This window comes from Elaeis guineensis, chromosome 6 (genome assembly GCF_000442705.2).
Source record: "Elaeis guineensis isolate ETL-2024a chromosome 6, EG11, whole genome shotgun sequence".
Taxonomy (NCBI): Eukaryota; Viridiplantae; Streptophyta; class Magnoliopsida; order Arecales; family Arecaceae; genus Elaeis; species Elaeis guineensis.
The window spans coordinates 11,606,693-11,620,163 of record NC_025998.2 but is presented as its reverse complement, the minus strand read 5'-3'; the positions used below and the strand labels follow the sequence as shown (position 1 = coordinate 11,620,163).

General features: G+C 37.5%; 1 protein-coding gene across 4 annotated transcripts; it reads right to left on the bottom strand.

The window, feature by feature from the left end:
* Positions 1–6,619: 6,619 nt before the first annotated feature.
* Positions 6,620–12,023, bottom strand: LOC140858465 (transcription factor VOZ1-like). Of its 4 annotated transcripts, XM_073259177.1 has the most exons (5): positions 11,469–12,022; positions 11,186–11,374; positions 7,891–8,428; positions 7,173–7,709; positions 6,620–6,923 (listed from the first exon to the last, which is right to left on the bottom strand). In XM_073259177.1, exons 1-5 carry the CDS (start codon positions 11,691–11,693, stop codon positions 6,889–6,891), a joined length of 1,524 nt encoding a protein of 507 aa, XP_073115278.1. In that variant the 5' UTR covers positions 11,694–12,022; the 3' UTR covers positions 6,620–6,888. The 4 variants fall into 4 exon arrangements, with proteins under 4 accessions (XP_073115278.1, XP_073115279.1, XP_073115276.1 ...); XM_073259178.1 differs by lacking the exon at positions 6,620–6,923 and having other exon boundaries at positions 6,947–7,709; positions 7,891–8,398; positions 11,469–12,023; XM_073259175.1 differs by lacking the exon at positions 6,620–6,923 and having other exon boundaries at positions 6,947–7,709.
* Positions 12,024–13,471: the final 1,448 nt, after the last annotated feature.

Sequence of the window (13,471 nt, the reverse complement as noted above, 5' to 3'; positions counted from 1 at the left end):
GTATCAAGTGGAGAGAATTGAAACATGAAAATAAGCAAGTTATGACGAAAGCACTTTAAAGAAGCTTGCTCTAAAAGAAATTTTCAAGTACAAAATTTCATGTAAAAGATGTCGCTCGACATTAAAGAATGGCAATTTCAGAGACAAGCCACATCTGCAAGATTAGTATCTTCACAAACCAAAGAAGTACATACCCATCGCAAAGGTTTTTAAGCTGTAAAAAATACTACCATGATTCAACCACAGCTTGAGTAAGACCGAAAGCTATCAGAGCCATCAAGATGATAACTGTTCCTGAGTCCTGACCATCAGATGGCTCATGAAGCACTTATTTGTGAAATACTCATAACTTTTTATATTGAAAGCAATGTTACACAACTCATCATAAGTCAATCTTTCAATAATATCATTATATAGAGACAAGATGCTTTTACAGGCCACTGACACTAACCAGGGTTTCTGCAAATTTATTGCCTTTTTTTAGTTTTTTATGCAATTTTTAGCATCTGTTACAACTTTAACTTTATTGAGTCTTTAAAGAGTTGAAATTGCATCATTTAAAACCTTATTAGAACCATGAGATCATAAAACAAGAAGAGTTTTAAATTTCAATTACAGTAAGAGTCACAATATGATGAAGTTAGGCTGAGGAGGATCCATTGTTTCCCTCGTTTTATGTCATGCAAATTAAAATGTTTCAAAGTAGAAAATTAACTGTGTTGAGTCAGATGTTCATGTTGAAGTTTTCCTTTTCTTTTTTTTGGCGGCAATTAACACAGCCCTAGAATTAATACAACCAATGGAGTCTGAAAACAAGAGATCGTAGAAGTGCATAGGGATGGATGCATAGGAGTCCCATATCACAGAGCCCACATAGTTAGCAACATACAAGTCCACCTAGTTTGTGGCACTATTGGCCTCTACAAAGATATGAGTAGCCTCAAAGGATACCAGAGATGAACTCATTCTCCAAACATCTAAAAGGAGAAGATGAACACCCTCATTCTGGTTCACACACCGCGATATCAAATTGATTACAGTCTTGGAGTCCACCTCTAGTACAATATTGTTGGCCGTCATATAGATAAGTACCACCCATGAAGATGAACAACTTGATTGGAAGTTTCTTTATTTTTGTTCTATTTATGACAATGTCTTCCTATCTCAATGTTTCTTTATAACTACAAATTCATGATGTTCAGAATATGTTTATCTCCACAAATCTCTTGTGTGTACCACTAGTTAATGCCACCATGACTCCACTTAAATCATCTTCAAGACAAGAAAATCCAAGCATCTTAAGTTTTACATCAAGATATCTAAACAATGATGAATTATCACAATACTTGATGAACTGAAATATGAAGTGAAATACAAGAACATGGAGTGAGGCCAGGAAGTGAAGGGAAAAGGCAATGTGGCAACTAAAATTATGCGGACCATCAAAATAGCAAGGACAACTCAAGATAGGCATTCTTGGGAATTTTAATAAGGAGGAAGTCTATTGTCACAGAACCAAAAAGAGAGAGAAAGTCAAAGAAACCATAGGATCGTAGTAGCAAACTATATCTCAATGGCATGCTTGCTGTGATGATACTCATTAAATTAGGAACAACCATCTTATTTCTTAGTTGGACCATTAATTTGTGGTTGGATCACAAACGGCACCTCCTAAGCCAATCTACAACAAAGAACAAAGTCCTAAGCTAGATAATCAAGGAGTCAATTAAATCATTCCCAGTTATCGATAGAATATAGTTCCATACGTATAAGATGGTAATAACAACGTAGTATGAAAGAAAAAACATTGAAACTAATTGATTCTTAGGATTCTAATCAGTCCTAAACAAGAGCACTTCAAGCCATTGTTTCCAAAAAGAAAAAATTATAGTGATCCACAACTAGATGGTTTTCTTAGCAAGAAGCCCATGTTTTAGCTTTAAATCTGGTTATTAATTCAGTGTGTATCTTCTTACCAAAACTCAAGACTATGGTAGCAAGAAACTTCTACTGAGGATGCTCCGTAAACTTGTCCTTATACCTGCTTCCCAAGTGCTTTCTTGTTCCTAAGTATTTTGAGATATCCGTTTTCTAGGTCCAGCACTTAGAACCACTACTGCAGCCACTTCTACTCCAAATAATTAAACTCAAAATTAACCTAATGAGTTCTTCTGTCAAATTATTGATGTAATTAAAGAATCACAAGAATTTGTCTGGATATATGGAGCAGATTGATCATGATGTAATTATGGAAGTGGAACGCAAGAATCTGTCCTGATATATAGAGATGAGCGATCATGATGGAATTATAGAATCACAAAAATCTTTCTTGACACATGGAAAAAAGGAGTTATACAACTCTTTCTTCCAAGGACTATTTAGAAAGTATTTTCCTTCGTTTTTAAGATTAGTTTACAAGAGTCTTCTATTAGTTCATATATAATTGAAGAGACTATGGAGCCCCTAAAACCGGATTTTGAGTTGCTTCCTAGAACTCTAAATTTTGTTTTCTTAAAAACACAGTTACAATTTATTGTCTTTTTCCTTCTAGAGAATATTTCACTTCCTCACTCCCTTGAGTCCTTCCCTCTCTTCTAAGAGAATTCAAAATTCTTTTTGAGGATGTGAGTCAGTGAGTGCATGTCTACCCTCCCTTCTGTCTAAGCCACCTGTTATTTCTATATTAAGACTGTACTAAGGTCACAAAGGCATCTATCTAGGCCCTCAAGTACCTTTTCTCTTGATTATGGATTCCCAAACTTCCTTCACATTTCACCTTACTGATTAATACTTCAAATCCTCAATAACACCAAGTCTTCCAGATTGACCAAAGCCAACTGTATTCCTTGGTTAAAAAAATTACTGCTTAGATCTACAAACATGTGTTTTACGCTCCATTGTCTATTAAATTCAGCAAAAATCTACAAACATGTCTTTTACGCTCCATTGTCAATTAGATTCAGTAAAATCCTACAAACATTGCCTATTAAATTCAGAAAAAATAGCAACTGCCAAGATCAGGATATCAAAACGTGGCATGATATGAATCTGTGTCAGTCAAATAACTCCTCCGTCAAACATAATTGGTTACAATGCAAAATCAATCTCTTGCCTTAACAACCACATCACAAAACCATTTATAGCCCAACAGCGAGCTCCTTTCCTTCACAGTCCCAAGAACCTCCTAAAAAACCATCTTTCATCACTGATCCCACATAAAATCTTTTCAAAAGACAAATAGCACTCAAATCCCAAAATGTCAGCGGAGTCCAAGAGATATGCACCCCGATCATCAAGAATTAGCTAAAATAGGGCATCGCGCTGGTATATCCCCTACGTCTACTAAAATGCAGTGGAAGTAGTAAATTGAAATCTGCAATCAGATCAAACTACGACTATTTAGAATAAATTCAAACACTACCTAGCGAGCAAGATTGCGAGCTGATGTATAGATCCAACAAAAAAACAAATCTACAAAACCCTAGGAAAAAAATCCAGTTCATGTACAAAGATCGAAAGCAAAAGAAGTCACCCTAGGAAAAAAAATTTCCAAGAAACCGTTTCATGTGCAGAGATCGAAAGCAAAAGAAGGCTTACTCATCTCTTCAGGGGTGGAGAAGTTCCTGCGTCCCGTAGGCTTCCCTTTAAACTTCCCCCTGCCCATGATCAAGACGCACGAATTGAGGACGAGGAGGACGATGAAGGCTTCGCCAATCGATCTCTGGAGGCAATGGAAGGAATAGCTCTCTCGCTCGCTCCCGTCGCCTCAGCCTCCCCAACCCTACAGCCCTCTACCTCTCTTCCCTCCAGCGGTTTTACCAAAATCTTATCCAACTGCGATTACGTCACCTGGCTGGAATATTTATTACTTCAATAATGGAGACATAAATGGGGTAAGCCTCGTTGGTTATGATTATTACAAATTTACTACTAAGGTGCAGGGGAACTTTTAAAAGTAGAAGAGGTCGGGCAGCCTAAGCTTATGAGATTTGAGAAATTCTTTGTGCACCGCCCGTGATCAGACGTGGAGCGCACCGTTCTATTCTGTTAAGTTATATAATCATTATTTTTTAACATATATTTAATATTTATAATTTTATTTTTTATTTATAATTTTTAATAATAAAAATATTTTTTTTAAAATATTATAATATTTTTTAAAAAAATTATAATATTTTTTATAAAAATTATAATATTTTTTCATACAAATTATGATATTTTTTTTTCAAAAAAATTATGTTATCCTTTCACAAAAATTATTATATCCTTTCTTTTCGAAAAAATTATGACATCCTTTCACAGAATTATGATATTCTTCGTAAAAATTACGACATCCTTCCTTCATAAAATTATGACACTCTTTCGTAAAAATTATGATGCTCTTTTATAAAAATTATGACATCTTATGAAAAAATTATGACATCCCGTGCAGAAAATCATAATGCTATAATATCAGTACAGGATGTCATAATTTTTTTGAAAAAAATATTATAATTTTTATGAAGAAATACTATAATTTTAAAGAAGTATCATAATTTTTAAAAAAAATATTTTTATCATTCAAAATTTTCAACAAAAAAATAAAACTGCAGATATTAAATATATATTAAAAAGCGATTATTATGTGGTCTAATAGAATGAAGCGGTGCACTCCACTTCAAATTTTCTACACTGTGGATGATGCACAAAAAATTTCTCATGAGATTTTTGTCTCAAAAATTTTTCAAATGGAGTGGCAGCCTGACCCGGGCCTAAAACCCAAACTGAAAAAGAAGTCATCCTGTAATTATGGTGTACCACAGGTCTCCCTACCACTCCTTGCTCATGCTGCTCATACCATGGTAATGGTCTATAGGATGGTCACCATGAGTTGAGATTAGCCTTATATTAATGAGCAAATTTCACAAATATTATCGAGTTTATATCTGAAGGCTTAATTTGCTGATATATGTGCTCGAATTCATATAGTAATTAACATATGCACAAATTTTACAAATATCTCAGCACACCCTATCTTCTTCCCATCAAATTGCTTTAGGTCACTCAAGACTGCTACTTCTGATGTCTTGGTCATCATCATCACTTCTCCCATCAACCACATTGCTCCGATTCCTGCTATTATGATGACTTAAAATTCTTTTGGCGATGCTATGTAATGTTATTTTCCATCTTCATCGTTAAACATAATTGTTCTTGCTTTGAATTAGTCAAATGTGCTGCTATTGTCTGCTGCTGATGAGTTGTTTGGCTGTGTTCATTTGCTTTCTAAACATAATGATTTGTTGCTTGCTGGAATCACTTTGACTCTGTCAGAGTGCCAATTTTTTTAATTTGTATTATGAATTAAAATCAAACTTTGGTGGAAAATACTACAAACCAGCAGTTTCATGTACAATGAAAGTAACCTTTGTGTGGTTATTGGAAGTAGTTGCATCTTTACTGTTCTGTTAACTCATGGAGTAAGATGACATGCAAGAAAGAGGTTATTTCATTGCACTACCAATTTGTCTTTATCATAAAATTGTGAAATTATGATAAAGGAATCAGGAAGATTACCTTTCTTTTCTTTTTTTTTTTTGAGTAAAAAGATTACCTTTCTATGGTGCTTAAGTTTCAGCTTCAATAAGCTATGCCATGTGCATTCTTGAACCAAGAAATCCAGAATGCTCTCTCTCTCTCTCGGCCAAGCACTTTGTCCCGGTGGTTTCATTCATGTTGAGGATGCCCAAGCTGATTTTTTTTTTTTTTGTTTGATGTAAAGGGAGGAAAACCACCCTGAATGTATATATTAATATATTTATAGCATATGTACAGGGGTGTTGTTTAGTGGTTTTGCCTGTAGCCAAGTTGCCCCAGACAGAAATGCCCAGTTGAGTTCTCTACATAAGCTGAGCGCTTTCAGAAAAATAGAGTTTGAATACTTTTCAGAATCTGTACAGAGTCTATAAAGAGACCTAAAACTGAGCCTGAAACTTCCAGAAATTTTTGCATATAGATTATGAAATGTTTATATACAACAAACATAAAAGAGAATTGGAAAAGAGGGTAATGAAGAGATTCAGGCTAAAAAGAAGCTCAAGAACAGGTGCAAAAACAAATTTAAAGCATCCTCAAAACCTGATGTTTCAAGCGATCTTTCATAGTGCTGGATAATTTTCTGGTAGTAGGAGGGCAAAAAGACCTGACATGCATGTTCAAACCACCCACATTTCACTTCCCTTTTGATAGTGCAACGATAAGCGTTTTTTGAGGGTTTTGCAGTGATAAATGTTGCGCGCTGATATAATCCCGAACTCTTGTTCTTTGTGTCTTGTTTGTGTCAGGCTGCTCCGCCCATTCAGAAGAAGAAAGAGATAGACGTTTTGGCGGCTCTGCATGGTTTCCGGAACTTAACATATAAATTTCTTGGCTTTCCTAGAAAGAAGAGGGTTCTGTACAGTGTACGCGTGCGTGGTCAAATCTTTAAATTCTATCTGGATTGTGTACTCTTAAAGAACAACAGTATTGTATCTTTTCCGCATACATGATCAGCAATATGAGACCTTAACGCTCACAGTTTGTGTACGAAGACTGCAACAAACCACCAAAAAGCTATAGCAGATGAAAATAGCGGGGAAAATTGTGTTGAAAAGACGCTGCTTGCATTGCCTGGAATTCAAATAGCTGAAGTACTGGAGAACAACACTCCCCAAAACTTTCCAAAAATCAACAATCCTATACAAAAGGACAAACTACATACAAGGCATATAATGCTTTATGTAACTTTGCCTGTACGGTTCTGGAGCAGTGTGTGCAATTATCCCTCATCAAGTTAAAGATGCATTCAGGAGGCATTATAGTTAAGCCACTTTTACATCAATTACAGTACTCGCTACCATATTCATGCATTCAAGAGCACAGATGTCCCGCCGCAAAATTGTTGCCTGCACATGCTTAAACCATGAAATAAAGTTAAATATGACTGGCATAATGCTATAACAGACCAAAAACTGAGGGAATAATTGTTAAAAAGGTTACAGCTGATATGTCACTTTTGGAGAAAGTTTAATCAGTTCTGGAACCACCATCACAGGACAGCCCCAGACTGCCTAGTGTTTTTCTCCTAGCTTATGTCCCACAATAGTCCTTTAAGTTTTCAACAGAATAAAAATATTGGAAATTAGGTCCATAACCTGAGTTCTCATTAAAAGAAGCCATCTTATCTGAAGCATGATAAACGTTCAGCTCATTCTCCTTCTGATTAGCTGTGTTTGGAGTTGAATATATATTTTCAGCAATGTCCATCTGATTAGCTTTTGTCCTAATCTTGGCATTCTTTTTGTTATCAATAGAGTTCTCTGCATTGAGCCTTCCCATTTGCTGCTGCAGATCAAGCAGTGAATTACTAGTCAATTTTGCTTTGGCACTTTTCTTTGCATCAACAAGCTTGAATTCTAGCCTATACAAAGCTAGATCATCACAATTACTGATCTCGTACTCATATAGATGCCACTCAAAGTGGGCTAGAGGTTGTGGATCCATATAGTAAGACCTTTTTAACCCACCAAATTCCTTCATAACTTGCTTCCTGGATTCATGCCAACCACGGCCACTGTAATCTGGCAATGACCTCTGCTTTCGGTTCCCACTCTCAAAAGCCCTTCTAGGCTTGTCAAAGAAGAGCCATTCTCTAAGCGATTCGCCCTCAAGAACAGACAGATCAAAAAGCTCTGCAACATCAAGCAAAATCCCAGCAATCAGATACAGCTAATTTTATTTTTTTTAAAAAAAAAATCCTAATCCTTAAAGCATGGCATCATAGTAGCAGTAGTAGGTACCTTTAATGATATGGAATACGAAAGCCAAATGAAGAACATTCTATGCACGTGTAGAACTGTAATAAAGGCATACCTGGAGCATTCCATGGAGACTTTGCGGTTGCAGCTCCTTGACATACTGGGATACCAACATTTTTTCCTTGTGTCTTCGCACAAAGAGCAGCAAAAAGTGGACCATCTTTTAGATCGATACCACCAGGACGTAGCACAGGTGTCATGCCAGGAGGACCTTCATTCAGTGCCAATGTAGCATGGAAGCTGCTGCAATAGTCTTGACACCACTCCGATCCCTGAGCAGGCCGAGGACAGTCCCAGAGTGCACATTTTGGCCCTAAAAATGCAGATGGGGGAGGGCATATTGTTGGCAGAAAGTTTGACATATGGGGTAACACATCCCCACCATTTTCCTCACTAATACTGCTATCAAGATACAGATTATGGTGCAGTTCTTGATGCAAACTGAACTGTTGGAACTCCAAATGAGTAGTCCCATCCAAGCAATTTATGATGCCATGGTCTGATTCAGCAGGAAGGTTGCTTTGGTATTCATTGCCATAAAGAAATCCATGTTCTGTTAGTTCCTGATTCACATAATAATCCTGCAAGTAAAACTAATTCGACAACTTACTGACTCTTGTAATCACAATAAAAAATTATGAATGAACCAAAAAAGCAAACTACTAGAAAGTTGAAACTCAAACCACCACATAATAATGAAGGACGAAAAAAAGGACTAAAAATGTCCTCAGCTTCCACATTAGATTACAAGAACAGTGTTGGAAAATGAGAATGTCACAGATTTATGTCACAAATAGCAAAAGATTAGCGAGTGGACATAGCATGAATATCTCCTGTATGACTTAACATGATAAACACATACAAGTAAAGCTAAATGGAGCATATTAAAAATATTAGAGAACTCCACAGTAAAGAACATCTCTGCAAACCTATAGCCAGCAACACTATCATGTTATTTTTTCTTTCATATAAGCACACAAGATGCAGAAATTGCATAGCGTAACCTGAAAAGTTTGTCCCTTTCTCTAAGGAATGATAGTCTCATAAAACATGACTTGTGCAGTTTATGGGAGTTGTATATAAAAGAGAAAAGTTCCCAAAATGAAAGAGGGCAAAGTTTGTCATATATTGTGAGAGAGCATTGCACTAAGAAAAACATCGAAAGAAGAAACGAACATAACCAGAATGTAGAAAGATAAAAGAACCTCTGATGCAGAAGATCCAATAACACGAAACACAAACATTCTCCTTTTACCAGGGCTTCAACCACACCGCAAGTGGTAAAATATCACATCCTTTGTCTATCTTCAACTTAGAATACAATTTTCTTGTATTTTAATCCTTTGCCTCTTATCCATTATATAATTATTTTTATGTTCAAGAAATGCTAGTTGGGAATTTTAGTGACAATGGCTTTCCTTAATTTTAAGACAATTTCAAGGGATTTGACAAGATGACATGGTTATTGTACTCTTTTAGGATTAAATAATAGAGATAAATCTTTGTCCAGCTAACTTACTCGTAATGCATATTATCTGAGAATTAATAATAGCTTAGAACTTGGACTCCAACGACTCTTCCTTTACACAGCCTTGAAATAGAGTTTGCCATTGTCTTAAAAGGTAGTTGCAATTGGCAGCCAACCAGGGCATCATGTAGTGCTTCAGCAAAAGGTGGGAACCAACACACATTATATTAAAACAATGGAAAATAAAATAAAATTCATAATGAAAAATAACAAAAAATGAATAAATAAAACTGAAAGAAAAAGTAAATAAAGTACTTTTACATTCATATAAGCAAGATTTAAATCCAGTAGAATAGGACTATCCCAATTTTCCCATGGAACGGAATGCACGCCGTCCTTCCTCGTCCCAAAACTTGGGACAAGTGATATCCAAGACATGCCGATCAGGACGCTGGAACGATAATGGGATGGTCCTATCCGACATATGAGATGATATCCCGTCTTGGTGTCCTGTTGAGAATTGAATCTTTCTATATAAGGACCCATTTTAATGTAAACTGAAAAATAACACTTTTTCACTATGATTTGTACAAGAACATTAACCAAAGATCCAAAAAACCATTCTTGATGACTAAAGTTTGTCCAACAGCAACTCTACCAAAGGACAATTGATAAATAGAAGAGGAACAAAAAACTAATCAAATGTGAATAAACTTGTAAGTTGCAACCAAATTAATGGAACCAATGAGAGAATGCGAAAATCAACCACTCTGCCTAATTCCTTACTTGCCTCAACTGATAGTCCAAACGAGGCTAATTTGAGCACCACAGGCTCAGGAGGGTCATTTAGGTGCCAGCTAGGTGGTTGAGCTGCATATAAGGGTCACTAGGCCCACCTAGTGGTGGCTTTACGAAACACTAACCTTTACAAAAGTTGCTCCAGCCATAATAAGTAGAAACAGTAATATAATTTTTAGGAATATTTCATCTATGAACTTTTTCCCCAAAATGCTCTCCCCCTTTTCAGCTGCAATCCTGAAGTAACCCGTTTCTCTATTTCTATAACCTCCATTCAGTACATGATCTTAGGGTGGGCATGTCTCTCCCCTCTCTCTAGCTCTCCCATATTTTCATATCAGGTTTCCTCCTTTGGTTATCAACCCTCAATTTCCCCTTATAATTGATATCCCCTCTACTCTCACTAAACCCAATCCAATTCCTATCAAAACCAACCATGTCTAAGTTCCCACGGTTCAGAAGACTTCCCAACCATCTCTCTCCCTAATCAATCTAGCCTTTTCTCTCTTTGACATTTCAATCTCTCAATTAGTATCTTGCATGTCACAATGATTTGAGAGTCGATAAGATTACTGGTAGTTCTGGAGAAGAAAGGATCAGCATTAACCTAATACCTCTTTACGCTAGTTACAAGTTAACTATTAACATTGATGGATCATGTGTGTAGAGGCCCCCATACATCGTAATGAACTACCATAAGTGGAGAATCACTCTATCTCATAAGATGGAAAGGCATTTCAACAATGGTTCCCCAACCCACATTCCTTTTCATAAACAAGGGGAGAGAAGGAGGGTTGGGGTTTGGGGGAGATGAGGACACTCACAGCAAGAGAATGTTATTAGGTTGTATGTGATTAACAAAAGGAAGAAACAGAAGAGAGAGAGAGAATTCAGGAGCAAAATGATATTATATACGGTTGCATGTGTACCCATCCTCAAGCGACAGATACAAGAACGATATTGCAAATATCATAAGAACAAAACCAGAATCCACAGCTTAAACCAAAGAGGCACTATCACATGCATGCAGCCACGAAGAACAAATCCAATTATCTGACACGATTTAACTTTGGGAAAAGCTCACCTGTTGAAAGCCAGCAGTACCTCCACCTTGAATTTTCTCAACATTAGGCTCGGGAACATCTAAGGGCTCGGCCTTTGCGTTTCCAGGGGCCGGCTCACACATCTTGCTCGTAGCATCATCCTCCTCCTCGCTAAGCTGCAACAGCCGGAGGGTTTCCGAGGGAAGTTCTGAAGAGACATGAGCATTCCCCTGACCAAAACCAACGAATCCACCGCCGTATAAGAAAAGAACGAGAAAGGAAAGATATAGACAGGAATAAAAAGGGAGGGATGAGAAGGATTACGAGCAAAGAGGAGGCGGGGGAGGGCTCGTTGAGCTCGGACTTCCACTCGCGGAGCATCTGGTGGACCTGCTCCTCGAGGACGGCGACGTCGGCGGTGCGGCTTTCCTTGCGGGCGGACTGGAGGTCAGTGAAGATCCCCTGGAGGTCGTCCACCCGATTCTTGGCCTTGTCCTTGAAGAGCTGGTGGGACGCCGACCGACACCCGGTCTTCGAACCCTTCCCCATCGCCCCACCACCCCACAACTCCCTCACCGAATCCGCCCTAATTCGTCCGATCGATCGCGGATGAGCGATCTCGAGAAGGGGCAGGACAAGGAGAATGGGATTGGGGGAAATCGAGAGAGAAGAGAGAAGAATCGAAGAGGGGGAGAGAGAGGGAAGCGATGGAGATCGAGGGATATCGATTGAACCCTGGAACGGGGAGCTTCTCTGGGGCTTGGGGTTGGGGGATCGGGCGAAGAGGTGGACTCTTTTATTGCTCTCCTTTTACTACCCCAGTACTTGTATCAGTTCTCGGGGGTGGGTGTCGGAGAGGAATAGCGCCGCTCATCTACCATTCCCACAAGGCACAAGGATAGAACCCCAAACAGTAACGACGCCCGTTCCCACGTGGATAGAACCCCAAACAGTAACGACGCGGCGAAAGCTACAAGGCCAGTGGGTGAAGTGTATGGAGCTGCCCAGAGCTCTTTCCAAGTTGTGTCGAATAAAATAATATGAGGATTAGAATCCATCTGTCACATTTTCTTTTAGGTGGGATCCATAAAACGATTAGATGGAGGTGCGATTTGGGTTAGACATATCTCAAATCTAATTATCCATTTTAAAACAATGTATTAAGTATCATTGCAACTTTCAACTCAGTTTTTGGATTCTATGGTCACTGATTGATATGGAGTAAATGGTGTCAAGTCGACATTGGGCTGTTCTTTTCCCCAAAAATGTTGTTCCTTTCATGATATTGGAAAGTTAATATCAAGTCATCAGCCTACTTGGACTATTTTCTTTACCATAGCTACAATTAGCTCGCCTCCGTTATGACTTCTTAATCTCCTAACAATACCACATTATCATTGGTTTTATATGCATCATCCACCTTTCTTGTAATTGAACTTCTTTGTTGGTACTAATTTATTTAATTATTTTATAATTTTCTTTGATAAAAATAATTTTAAAATTCTTCTACTATCATTTTTAAAGTAGAAATACACGTGTGTGGACCACGGGACATATCATGTTCCAATATTTGATGATCATACGGATATGATAAATTTTTTATCAATAGCCATCCACTCAACGATCACGCGCCGTAAATCTTCCTTGATATCATGCAAAGAAGTGTCTCTACGAAAGCTCTTAAACTGAAGTGCATCAAGACTACTTATATTACTATCAAATCTGGTTAGACAAGAATTATTAGATTTTCGAGAGAAGCAGATAGTTAACAATATTTATTTTGAAAAGAGCATTAGCTTGGGCTGCTGAGTTTGCTCATCTATTGTTTAGTGGAGAGACATTAACCATTAGAGATATATAGAACTACGCGTAACATTTCGATTGGTATTTATCACATGAGAGCCCTCACCTTTTAGTTATTTCAAGCTTAACTTCGATGCCAATGTGATAGAGCTAGATGGTAAAAATAGAGCTGATTCGTCATTTATAGTCTATACTTTAGATTTGTGATGGTCAGAGGGAGTCAGCTTTTCAACATCATTGATTTAAGAGTCGTATTGAGGATAGTTTGGGTGGATATTATTTATGCTCGACTAGACTCAAAGATTGATTATCTAGTTGTCAAGAATGATTTTGCTATTATGGTGGAATGGATTCAACGACGAGTGATAGCCACATCTCATCTTCTATCATGTGATATCTAGAGGATTGCTAAAGAAAATATTTTTTTTAACGTGAAACATATTTTTCAGGAGGTAAACATGTGATAGACCGGATCACCTCCTTTATGATGGAGCATTCCTGAGAGTCTTATGAATGAGGTAGTT